Below are 12,956 nucleotides of genomic sequence, written 5' to 3' on the forward strand. Positions count from 1 at the left end.
CCATCACATAGAACATTATTGCTGTTGGATTATGAATGAATAATTATGACAGGTTGTTACGGGTTATTGCTCTTTGCCTTTTTAGATAATGGCCTTGGTGCTGTGCAAAGACTAAAAAAATACATAGATGTGCATATCAAAATGGATTAAATCACAGTAGATCTCACAAGATTCACGGTTCAAAAAAGCTTCATAGCCGTCAGGCGGTGCTCATTTCTTGCTAGAAGAATCATGTAACGGTAAGAAAAATTCCATTATTTGTACAGATTGGTAATTGGCCGAGCAGAGGAAAACCAGTCCGGTCTGGATTTTCAGCAACCTTACAGTAATCTTGTCATATTTAGTCAACTTGAGGTCAAAAGTGTTGTGTGGATACAAATCCCAGCAAGATTCTTTAGTATAAACTGAGACCTGACTGTCAATGACAGCGATAGATTTACTGCAGATTGATTATACCAACCTAATTATTGCTATAAAGAAACAAATGCAGCATTTCTCAGATGAAATCTCTACTCAGGTTCTAGAAGGATAAAACCAACAGATGGATGTTGTACACTTGTGTAGTGTTGAAGAACATCTAGTGCAAATCTGGCTTGTCCAAACCTCTCTTTATAATCCATAAATGAAGTTAAAGGGAACACCAACACCCAGCTTTATGAAAGCTTATTTTAAAGGAAAAGGTGTTCATTTGTTGTTTATTTTCAATTCCTTCAAGGCACTGATCTAAGTTGTAAACATTTTAAAAGGACAACAAGTTTTAAAGGCTTCCTGCCTAGTGGTAATTCTGAGATATGAGCACTTTCCTCATTTGTATCCAGGGGATAAGAAGGCACTGTAGATATTAAGCCATCATGTAGCAGTCACTGAGCATGATCGGAATTAGCTAAAACCCCAGCGCTGGTGTACATCTCCAGGATTACAGTGGGTAGTGGACGGATGTTCTCCCCGGGAGCTTAGACACAGTTGAGAGCCAGTGTTTCTTAGTAAACGATCCTGGAAAAGAAATGTATTTTTTAGAGGATTAGGCAAATTAAATTAATGGTTGACAGACTTGTATAAAGTACTCGAAATTTCTACTTGAGTAAAAGTACAAGTGCTCGATCAAAAAGTGACTTGAGTAGAAGTGGAAGTGCTCGCAGAAAAAGTTACTTAAGTAGAAGTACTAAAGTATTCAACATTTTTTTTACTTAAGTATTGCAAGTAGTTTTTTCAAAAAAATTGCTACTTAAGTACTAAAAGTAAAAAGTACCAGTAGTTTTGAAAAAAAAATTCTACTCAAGTACTGAAAGTAGAAGTACAAGTACTGTGTTATGTAGTTATTAAAGAAAGAAGTCAAAAGTTTGAACATCATATTGTTTTTTATTATTTCAAATGATTTATTCAAATGATTAACCTGTGTTTGTTAGTAGTTTCTTGATGCACTTTAAGCGCTGTAGCACCATTTATTTGTTTGTTTCATATTTTCTTTTTATTGGAAAGATTTGGTATAGCAGCTTTTATTATACACAGCCTTTATTTTCGTATGCGCTAATTTACAAATGACATTATACACATTTTTTTGAGCTTTATGCAACCTGCCATCTACTGTTCTGGCAGTGGTAAATTTTTTTAAAAGTAACGAGTAACTATGCAGCACAAAAAAAAAATACTTGAGTAGAAGTATCGAAATCATCGAAAAAATGTAGTGAAGTAAAAGTAGAAGTAGGAGAAAAAAATTCTACTCTAGGAAAGTACAGATACCGCATTTCGGTACTTAAGTACAGTACTTAAGTAGTTCTACTTCGTTACTATACATCTCTGATGGTTGATGTTTTGGTAAGAATATAGACCAAAGCCCTGTACACACGGGCCAAAGATTTGCCAAAATCAGCTGGTATAGTAGATACCAGCCGACATTCAGCCCATGCGTACCGGTCCTTGTTTGACAGAAGCCAATCTCACAGCCAGCTTCTGTCAAACAAGCTTGCAGAAAGACCAGCATCTGATCAGCGTCCTTAGCCAATGGCTGCAATTGCTGACCCGATGTGTTCTGGCTGGGGGGAACCCAGCGGGGAGATCACTATACTAACATCGCATGGTTAGAACAAAACCTCCTTGCAAGCTCCTCAGACTTTTTTCTGTTCAGCCTAGCGGCTATACCAGGCTTTAGGGTGGAGTGTTAGGGTTTACAGACACCTTAACCACCCCCTAACCATGAATTCCTTATTGCACAATTCCTTTGGTCTTTTAAATAGATAATTGAAAATGTTTTGTTACGTCTGTTTAGTGGGTGCATAAAAAATAAATTCTGTACATCTAATTAGGAAACAGGTGACCTCATAACTTAGTCTGTGTTGCACTCTTATTTACCATTGTTCCTGTGTTGCACTCTTATTTACCATTGTTCCAAGTCCTCTCAGTGGACTACAAAACACCTTCCCTATTTTACAGAGATAGAAAGCGTGGTTGTTCTGCAGTTCCACTATAGTGAACCAGCCTCGTTACCTTACCCCAGGAAGTGCGTTAATGACAGGATCACAAGGTGTAAATAAGGGAAGAAAGGCTGAAAAAAGAAAAGTAATGCTGCCACCACAATAAAGGACTGGTAAGCTGCAAAATAATAGGATTTTTGTACTTACCGTAAAATCCATTTCTCTGAGTTCATTGACAGACACAGAGCTTCATATTCAGAACCATAGGGTTATATCGCTCCCTACAGGAGAAGGACACTAGGCAGAAAAACAAACCTGGCTACGCCTAGGGGCAGTCCTAGCTGGTATACATCCCCCTCACTGTCATAGACACTCAGTAATATCAAAACCCCATAGAGGGGTAGGTTCTGTGTCAGTCAATGAACGCAGAGAAATGGATTTTATGGTAAGTACAAAAATCCTATTTTCTCTTTTGTTCATTGTCGGACACAGCTCTCCATATTCAGAACCATAGGGACATTCTCAAGCAGGGCCAAAACACCCAAGGCTAAACACCAAAAGCCAACCAGATAACAGGAGCTTAACAAAAATAATTGGAGCCCAACCTGAACAATACACCCCCAAAGAGGAAACAGGCAAAACCTTGAGGTCAAAACCAGCATCCACATTGTAGAATTTGGTGAAAGTGTGCACCGAGGACCAGGTGGCTGCCCACAAACCTGCGCCACTGACACCTGATGACAGAAGGCCCAAGAAGCACTAAGCACCCGAGTAGAGTGCGCCGTTACAGGGAAAGGAGGAACCTGACCCTTGATACAATAGGCCTAAATCACAGTCCATCTGATCCACTTCGAAATGGTAGCAGAAGAGCAGACAGCACTTTTCTTGACCCGTCCATGATCACAAAAAGTGAGTCTGACCTCCGAAAAGACTCGATGGCTGTCAGATACACACGACTTGCCTGAACCACATTTAGGGCATGCAACCCAAATTCTTTGGGATGAGCGGGCCTGGGACACAAGAAAGGCAACACAAGGTCGTCATTTAAATGAAAGTCAGAGACAAACTTAGGTAGGAAAGATGAACGTGGACGAAGAATCCCCTTATTTTCGTGGACTACCAAGTAGGGGACACAATAAGATAACGCCACCAGTTCCGACACCCTGTGAGCAGAGGTGATAACCATCAAAAAAAGCAACCTTCTGTGAAAGCGTAATCAGGGGGATCTCCAGAATATTTTCAAAGGGAGGCTTCTGGAGAACAGAGAGCACCAAGTTCAAATCCCATGGCGGTAGAGGAGACCGTACTGGTGGAGTCAGGTGTCAAACCCCTTGATGAAAGTACGCACCAAGGAATGTGTGGTCAAGGGTCGCTGAAAGAAGACCACCAAAGCTGACACTTGGCCCTTGATGGTACTCAAGGCCAAATACTGCTCAACACCTTATTGAAGGAAGGTCAAAATCTAAGTCACCGAAAAAAAAAAAGGAGGGTGAAAACCAATCAACTCACACCACAAAATGTACGATTTCCACAAACGATGGTAAATCATTCTAGAGGTAGACTTCCTAGCCTTCACCATAGGTCGGAATCACTGACCCAGGCAAACCTCTATCCTTCAGCACCTGGCTTTTAACATCCACGCTGTCAAAGGCAGCAATTGTAAAGCAGGATGGAAGATTGTCCCTTGGGACAGCAGGACCTCCCTGAGAGGTAGCCTCCAGGGGACTTCGGCATACCAAGACCGGCGAGGCCAGTTCGGGGCCACCAGAATGACCAGAATCCCTTTGGTTTCAACCCTGCACAGAAGCCACGGAAGAAGCATTAGTGGAGGGAAGGCATAAATTTAAATGATACTGGCCCCACAGGGCCACCAGATTATCTGTGGCATCTGCCAGAGCATCTAGTGACCTTGCCACAAACCCGGTACTTTTCAGTTAAGCCAAGACACCAACAGGTTCACCTCGGGGCGCCCCACTGCCGACACATCAGATGAAACACGTCTGGATGAAGGGACGACTCCCCTAGGTTCAACAACTACCGACTAAGATAGTCCACTTGTCAATTTTCCACACCTAGAAAGTGCACGGAATAGGTGTTCTACCCACCAGAGAATATCGGAGACCCGCAGAGCTGCCAACACACTTTTTGTTTCACTCTGGTGATTGACAAAAGCCACTGCCGTGGCATTGTCCGACTGGATCCGTACCGGGAGCTCCCGGAGATGATCTGCCCAGTGATCCAGGCAAAGCCTGATCGCCCCGAAGTTCCAAGACATTGATCAGTAGCCTGGATTCTTCCAGCATCCAAACCCTGAGCTGAGCCCCAGGACACCTCCCCTATGCTGGCATCCGTAGTGACCACTGTCCAATACAAGGGGAGAATAGACTGGCCTTGCCGAACTTTCAGAAAAACGAAGCCACCAGACCAGGGAACCCCTGGTTTCCCAGCTCAGATGAATCCGATTGTCCAGAGACTTTGGACACTTGTCTCATTTTACCAGGATCTCCCTCTGGAACCTTGTAAGGAACTGTGCAAACTGTACCGCCACAAAAGGTAGACGCCATTAGGCCCAGCACTCACATGCAAGTGCAGAGGGAGGACCACCTGTGGGACAGCAACAGACAAATTGGAACTGTATGTGCCCGACGCCAGCATTTCCTCCACTTTGCTCTCCCACAGCAAAGCGGAGGAAATGCTGGCATCGGGCACATACTGGAATGTGCAAGTAAGTATCTTTGATGTCAATAGAGGCTTAAAAATCTCCCTGATGTAGGGATGTCACCACTGATCGAATAGAATTTCTGTACCTGCACAAAACGGTTCAGGGCCTTGAGGTCCAGAATCGGATGGACTTGGCCTTCCTATTTCGGGACCGTAAACAGGTTTGAATAAAAACCTTGAAGTTGTTAGGATACCGGAACCAGGACAATCACTCTGAGGCAAAAGGTCCTGCCCCGCCCTGAAAAGAGCTTGCAGTCGATCCGGGGACTGATGCACATTGGAGGGAAAGAACCTTTCCGGAGGGCAAGAATGAAACTATCTTGTAACCGGACAGAATTACTTTGTGTACTCATTTGTCGTTCACCAAGGAGGTCCACAGCTCCTGAAACCAACAAAAATCTCCCCCTACCCCAAGTATGGGTAAGGGTGCACTTTCATGCAAAAAGGCCTAGTCCATGGGTTTAGAGAAATCAGCTCTCGGCTTGCCGGACCAGGGCCTCTTGGAACCTCCCAAGGAGGACTTGAAAGGTTTGGAACCCTTGTCAGTGGCCCCTGATGGATGAAAAGAATGTTGTGTGCTAAGAAGAAGGTCCACATCCAAAATGAGGTTCCTTCCCTTTCCCAGACTGTGGAAGGAAAGTACTCTCTCCCCTACCCTGTCAGACTCTTAATGATGTCATCCAGGGTAGCACCACACAGTTGATCACCTTAAAAGGGCCAATCAGTTAGAGCTTTCTTGGAGGTTTTGTCCGCTGACCAACACTTAAGCCGCAACATACAAATGAGAAAAAACAGTGTAAAGGTGCACTGCTATGGCAAAACCCAATATCAACCTAAACTTGAATTGCAGCTCCCACCAATGCAAGTACTCATGTGCTTGCTAAATCAGAAATTATATAAATCCGAATTTCTTTATTTGGGAACTCGCATGTGAGGAGATTTTATCTATTTACATGGGATGAAGATTATAAGTCGAAAGTATTTTATCACTGATTTTAGTTCTAAGGTGAGCGAATGAGTGAAAGAATCTGATATTTTTTTAATATACAGCAATCTTTCCATGAACTTATCACTCTGCACAATTTTTTGATGAACTGATTCATGGTGGAATATTTATGATGATATTTATACATTTTTTCAAATAAGACTTTCTTGCTTTTTTACACATTGAATTTCTAGATTTAGGATTGTATCTATGTATAGAGGTACCACTAACATACTTGAATAGCGAGCCATTCTGGTTTATATAATACAAATTAGCACCACTGCGGAAACAGAGAGCTTAGAAAACTAGGGAGCTGCATCCAGAGAGGCATCACAGACAAATTGCAGCCCCTGGATCAACTGGTCCACCAACTCCACAAAGGCAGGGGGAATCTATTCACCCCCTAGACCATGGTGCAAAAGTTTAGCCCACTCAGTTAAAGTTTGTGACAGCAGGGCAATGGCCAGAACCGGCCGTAACGCCAAACCAGCAATAGTAAACGTTGCAGGCCAAAGACTCCGCTTTTCTGTCACTTGGATCTTTAAAAGCCGGGGATTCCTCTACCGGAATCATGGTCGCCTTAGCCAACCTGGAAACAGGACAGGAGGGTCCACCACCGCTGGGACAGTACAATTCTCAGAAGTGATTATTAAAAGGAGTATCGCACAGCAAATTGTTTAGGAACCACAAAGACATTTTGGGCACTCCCAATCCTTGTAGACAAACTTGTCAAAATAGGAGGGATAGGGAAACACTTTCACCGTGCGAGACGGCTTGTGAGTACCAAAAGGAACGGCAACCTCTGCAGCTGCCTCAGCTGCATTCCCCATCTTCAATGTCTCCCGCACAGATGTAACAAGTGCGTCAATAGGGCCTTCTCGTGTGCCACAGCCATTGTGGAGGAATCCTCCTATCTTACAGATCAGGGAGCGTGGCGACAAGCCCTGTAGGGTGGGCCACGTCCGCGGCGACCGAGCCAGATTCAGGATCTGAGGAGACAGGTGAAGCAGGAACAGATGGAGGGTGCTATTTACTATTCTTGTGCCCAAGCGTCACCTCCACCTGTAGAACACAAAACTCACAAAAGGGCAGACTGAGGCCCCTGCAAAGGGAACGCTGACTAATGGCCAACGAAGGGGGCCACCGACTAAGAGGGGTCACCCGCTGACACTCCTCCAAGGAGGCTCGCATAGGAGGCTCCAAAAAGAGCTCCCTTAAGGGGTGCCGCCTGCTGTGATGCGGGCAGTCCTGCAGGCAGGATACCCCTATGGTCCTGTAGCACCGCTGGTTAAGGGCAGGTTTCCCACAGAACAATAACTGCTACAGCCCCCGGAGAACCGAATGGCCCCACAACGCCACCCCTCCACAAGGAGGCACCTGGTTTGGCCACACAGCCTAGTAGGCCGCAAAGCCACAGCCTAAATTTTCGGATGCCCAGCCTTGTCGTGAGTGTGGATCACGGGGGGTTATATGAAACCGACAGAGGGAGCGGAGGGGAGGATGAACGCCCCAACGGAAAACGGCGGCTTTAGCCGCCCTCAACTGGAGCCACCCCACACAGTGCCCAGCCAGTAGGCCACAAAGCCACGGCCTACATTACTGGATGGCCCGACCGCGTGGTGTGCGGACCCACGGATGCTAGGCCAACAACAATTCAGACGCTACGATGTGCAGCAAGTGAGCCCAAGGAACACCTGCCCCGCAGTATAAAAACCAGAGGATGGAGGGGGAACAGTGCGCCCGCAGTTACTAAGGCCAGGGGACACAGACAGCCTGGGCATGCAGCATCCCAGCTATCCCCCCCATGAGCAAAGTATAGAGGGATCGGGGGATGGGAGGGGAGGAGAACCCCGGGGACCAACCACCCCAGAGAGTCCCCGTGCCCCACACTACTTCCAGGGAAAGAGAGGAGGGGGTCCCTTACTTACCGATCCAGCAAAAAGTATGGGTAACACTCCCAAGACAGAACTTCCTCGCCACCAAAGTGGGGGGCTGCCGGCCAAAGCAACACTGATGCGGACTATCGGAGCCCAGTCATATGGGTCCCCACAAGATGTTCAACTCGCTGGCTGCCCTAGTCCAGGATGGGGCCTGTCGCTGCCAACCCTGCACAGAGCTTAGGGTCTGCACGTGCTTGCTTGCCAGACTGAGGTAACTTCCTGGATCTAGATTATCCAGCCCAATGCCCAGCCTGGCTGTTGATCGAAGGTCTCTGCAGGAAAAAAATAAATAAAAAATTCCACTAAAAGAGAAAAAAAAAGTAATGAAACTGCAGGTCCCAGCAGGGAGCCAGGTCCTTACTCCTCACTAGGCAAGAAAAAAAAAAAAAAAAAACTGAGTGTCTATGGCAGAGAGGGGGATGTACACCAGCCAGGAGTGCCAATAGGCATAGCCAAGTTTGTTTTTCTGCCTAGTGTGCCACTCCTGTAAGGGGGCGATATAACCCTATGGTTCTGAATGTGAAGCGATGTGTCTGTCAATGAACATAAGAGAAATTACATTTTAGGGGGGGCAGGTGGGTTTTGGGGAGGATCATTTAATTAAATGTCCTTGCATAAGCAAACATTTAACCCTTCTTAGCCTTTTGGTCAAGATCAAGTGTAGGATCTGTTCTGATCAGTGTCCATTAGGGGTGCTCCAACAACATTTTAATCTTTTGGTTGGAATGGCTGGCTCTATAGTATTTCTGCTGGTGTGAGAAGTCCCTATGGGATCTTCCTGTGAGAAATTGGCGCATCCCTGGGCAGAAGAGGCCAGGAGTAATTCCCTGGTGCAGGATTCTGAAGGGCCTAGTGCCTCCTAAATTGAGCAGTGCTACTTGGTCTGGCCGGGAGCTGGGAAGGCAGAGAGCCTGCAATGTCAGGCGCCCCCTGAGAATTGTGGCAGGGGGGTGCTGGAGTAACACTATGGGTTTGGGACCCCACTAGACCACAATATCTTTTGGCCTTTTTAGCTTTTTCAGCACAGCACCTCATGGGCTAGGGCTCTGGGCCGATACTGAAGAAATGTTTTTAAATTTAAAGGCGGCATGCAGAAACATACAATTAAGGAGAGTGATCGGTACATCTAGTCAGTGTTGCATATGATGTGCAGTCACGTCAATAGCTTGCCTTGTTTTTACATCATTTACTATTCTTCTTGTGTGCAAGGTTTTCTGAGATCCTTGCAGAGTCTCTCCTAAATCGAGCTACATCTGCTGCAGGCTAGATTAGGAAAACTAGTTACCTTAGTCAATTCCCACTCCTCATTTCCTGGAACAGTGGTCCCTTTTCCTTTGTACTGACACTCTCCAAGCTCCACTGGTCCTGGACTGTATTTGGAGCGCAAGCACAGCTGCTTCCCAATATTGTGTCGCAGTTCATTCTGCGTAGTATATTCAAAGTACTAAAAAAAATAAAGCACTGGAGTTAGTAGAGAGCACTCTAGTAAAGAGAACAGAAACTAGATACTGTAATGGAAAAATGGATAGCATTTAAATAAGCTAAATTGGTTCTGCAATTAAAATAACTATTAATGTTATGTCCTAAAGATAATTATAACTAAAGTGGAACTTTAGTTAAAAAAAAAAAAAAGCTAAGAGATAGCAGAAAATCCTTTCCTGGCCTCTAAGCAGTGCGGTGCATGCACAGTGCAACCTATACACTGTAAGATTCCAGGTATGATGTATGGTATCATGGATAAAGTAACTCCTGCATGCATGCACAGGAGTTACCTCATATGTGGCTGCCCAAGGACTGAAAAGGATTGTTGGGAACCTGGAAGAAGTAGCACAGAAGATGGCCAGGCTAGCAGATGGAGCAGTGAGTGACAGAGGGACACTCTGAGCCTGGCAAAAATAAAAACTAGTAAAAAAGGTAATTCTGACATCATACTTATACATGTAGGCAGGTACCTACATGGTGGGGTTACCGGGTACTAGGGGATATGGGTTGCCTAGACGGGGGAATGGTTCACTTTAGGTCTGCCAGTTTCTCAGGCTTTTTGGGTTCTGCCCTCCTCCCTGTACAGTATATAAATTAGGGGGAAGGCTGGGCTCTGGGAATGAATGGGACAGCATGGGAAATTAGTTTGGTGCTGAAATGACTGAACTGTATTATTTCAGCCTACAAGTAAAGTTTTAGGTAAAGCTAGTAGTTTCAAGAAAAGCCCACATAAATACTATAACATACTCATTTATGGTTCCCGCCACTGATGATATGAAGACAAGTTACCCTATAATTTTGCTTTTTTACCAACAAAGTTCAATTCCAGGGACTTTGTGTATTTCTTAGTCCTGGTCTACAATAATCTAGTGAACTGCACTGTACAGTGGGCTCTACAGACAGGCTGAATGTAAACAAAGCAATCTTTAAACTAAAGCCCCGTACACACACGCAGATCGTCGTCATACAAATGTTCGTCTTTTCTCCCCGGGATGTCGGTGTCTGTTGAAAAGTGCAAAGACAGCACAAGGACAGCACAAGAATTTTGTCTGCAGACTTCAGCTGACTGCAGAAGTGATGTCATGTAATGGTTAACTTTCCCTGTGTTTTTAATTTTCTGAGCATGCCCAGTCTTGCAAATCTGCGGTCTGTCGGCCGAATTCTGTACTGACAGGCGAACAATCGTCCGTTCTGGTGTCCGCAGACAAAAATTTTCATGTTTGCAAGAAAGACTTTTGTCCGCGGATTGTGCGCAGACATCTGTCGGAGGCACCATACTAACACGCGTACAATCGGCAGATCTTTCGTCCGCCGACGTTTGTATGCCGACGATCGGTACGTGTGTACGGGCCTTAACTTTTGCCTGCTGGGACAGTTCTGGAAGCTCAGAATGCAAATGAAAAACAATAGCTGCAAAAGACCAGTAGGTAGTGCTTTTGCCCCTGGATTAAGAACCTGGAGCAGCTGTACATAGTGACGAATCAGCCTTCATTTGTTAAGCTTTGAAAATGAACAAAAAACATAGAAGCCGTCTGTCTGCCCTGTACAGCTGCTCCAGATACTGGCTGCTTAATAAATTCCCTTAGTAAATTCCCCAGCTGCATTTTTTAAAAATACATGAATTTAAAACCTTGTTAAACTCTCCATATGTTTAATTACACTATTAGAGCAGATTTTAGTTACGTTGTACCTGATTTCCTCCCATTCCATGACATGGGTACATGATGAGTGGTTTTCCTCCATGATTATTTTCCCCAACATCAAGGCAGCTCTGGGATCCTTCATTTTTAATCTACAAATGGGGAAAATGATGGGGATTAAAACATTTTCAATATGGTTCATTGACAAATTGTGTAAATGAGGAATTGTTGATGAAGGGCGGTTTATACTTTGGTGTAGTGCTGTCTCTGGCAGAAATCTAGGGGCAGCATCTGTGTTTCTAATCTTAAAAGTCAGGTCGGAAAAAAAACATGAACGTGACAATTTCCCCATATTTCATCCAATTAAAGACCCTACCAGTACAGAAAATTACCCAAGTCTTGTTGTGGGCTGACAACACACAGCATTTTTGTGGCGTCAGTTCTCTCAGTGTCTTTCTGAAATACTCTGACCCGTCCTTTGTCCTACTGCCCACAATGAAGAGAATAAATATTCTGTATGCCAAGCGAACATAATTCTTACATGATCTACAGGTATGTTTTGTACTTATCGAAAATTTCGAAAAGCTTCCCGTCAGATCTCTCTAATGAATAAGGACGCTTGTGTGTCCTCAATCATGAAAAAAGCAAGTGATGTCTGGGATAGGGCAGGGCGGAGAGAATGAACACCAATAACAGCATAAGGAAGTGCCTATGTGCAGCAACATTCGGGTTGCAGAATGTCTGGATTGGACAGTTGTTTCCATTCAGGCTTTCAGCAATCCAAAAATGGGTTAATATAAAAGGTAATTATATTACTCAAAAACATAAAGGGGAGATTTTTAGTTTTGACTGGGATTCCACAGTAGAGCAAATAAATGTGTGATATAATAAATACAACTGCATTCTAAATACAACTGTAATATTTTATTATACAGCGTCTCTGCTTTCAGAAAATGTACAGTGAAATGATTAATGCTTAGTTCAGAGATTTATTGGTCACATTACTCTTCACTGGAGCTGCCAGCCTATCATTATAAAATACAGTACATAGCATAGGGCTCAAATGATGAGCAGTATGGCCTCATTTACGCTTGCTTCAGAATGGGACATTTGACTCATGTTTTTAAAGCACTTTGAATGCCAATCAAAACAACTATCACTAAATTAAATAGGTACGGTACCAGTCATGCACACACTTGAGTTTTTGCAGTGCTTTTCTTCAAAATCTATACCCTATGTTGCTTTCTTGGTGCTGCACCGCATCTCCAAAGCCTCCAGAGATACAGATATCATAGTGCTCACTAACATCACCTTCTGCTATAGAGGGGTGCTTATTCAGAGTTAGCTTTGTTTTCTTTTTGGACGCATGAGAGATCCCAGAATGCACTGTGAAGCCAATAGGTGAAATGGAAAGAGGTCAATTCATATGATAAGCATATATACTGGGAGTATCTGCTGCAGACGTCATATCTGGTGTGCCGTGTGTAGCAGCAAGAAGGCGAGCGGAGCAACTGGCAGATGACATATGGGGTGCGCAATCTGGGAAGGTGAATGGGGACCGGAGAGAGAGGACTGAGCATCAGCCAAGCTGGAGGACTGGAGATGGAGAAAGTAGTAGATGTCACATGTAGTGTGCAGCATGAAAGCAATGGAACAGGAGTTGAACTGCGATCAGAACAAGAGGACTGAGCATTGGAGAAGCAGCAGAGCTGGTGGATGGGAGCAGAAGAAACTAGCAGATGTTATATTCAGCATGGGATCAATATGGAAGGAGGTG

The 12,956-nt window shown here is 44.5% G+C and overlaps 1 protein-coding gene across 1 annotated transcript in view; it reads right to left on the reverse strand.

The window, feature by feature from the left end:
- Window positions 1–705: 705 nt before the first annotated feature.
- Window positions 706–12,956, reverse strand: part of GALNT6 (polypeptide N-acetylgalactosaminyltransferase 6) — a 53,015-nt gene continuing 40,764 nt past the window's right edge. Inside the window, exons 8-10 of the mRNA XM_082246782.1 lie at window positions 11,230–11,331; window positions 9,343–9,501; window positions 706–993 (exon numbers count right to left, since the gene is read on the reverse strand). Of these exons, the coding sequence (XP_082102908.1) occupies window positions 880–993; window positions 9,343–9,501; window positions 11,230–11,331 (375 nt within the window). The 3' untranslated portion in view covers window positions 706–879. The remainder of the gene's footprint in view (window positions 994–9,342; window positions 9,502–11,229; window positions 11,332–12,956) is intronic.

This window comes from Pelophylax lessonae (genome assembly GCF_965119305.1).
Source record: "Pelophylax lessonae genome assembly, chromosome: 2".
In the NCBI taxonomy this organism is placed as follows: Eukaryota; Metazoa; Chordata; class Amphibia; order Anura; family Ranidae; genus Pelophylax; species Pelophylax lessonae.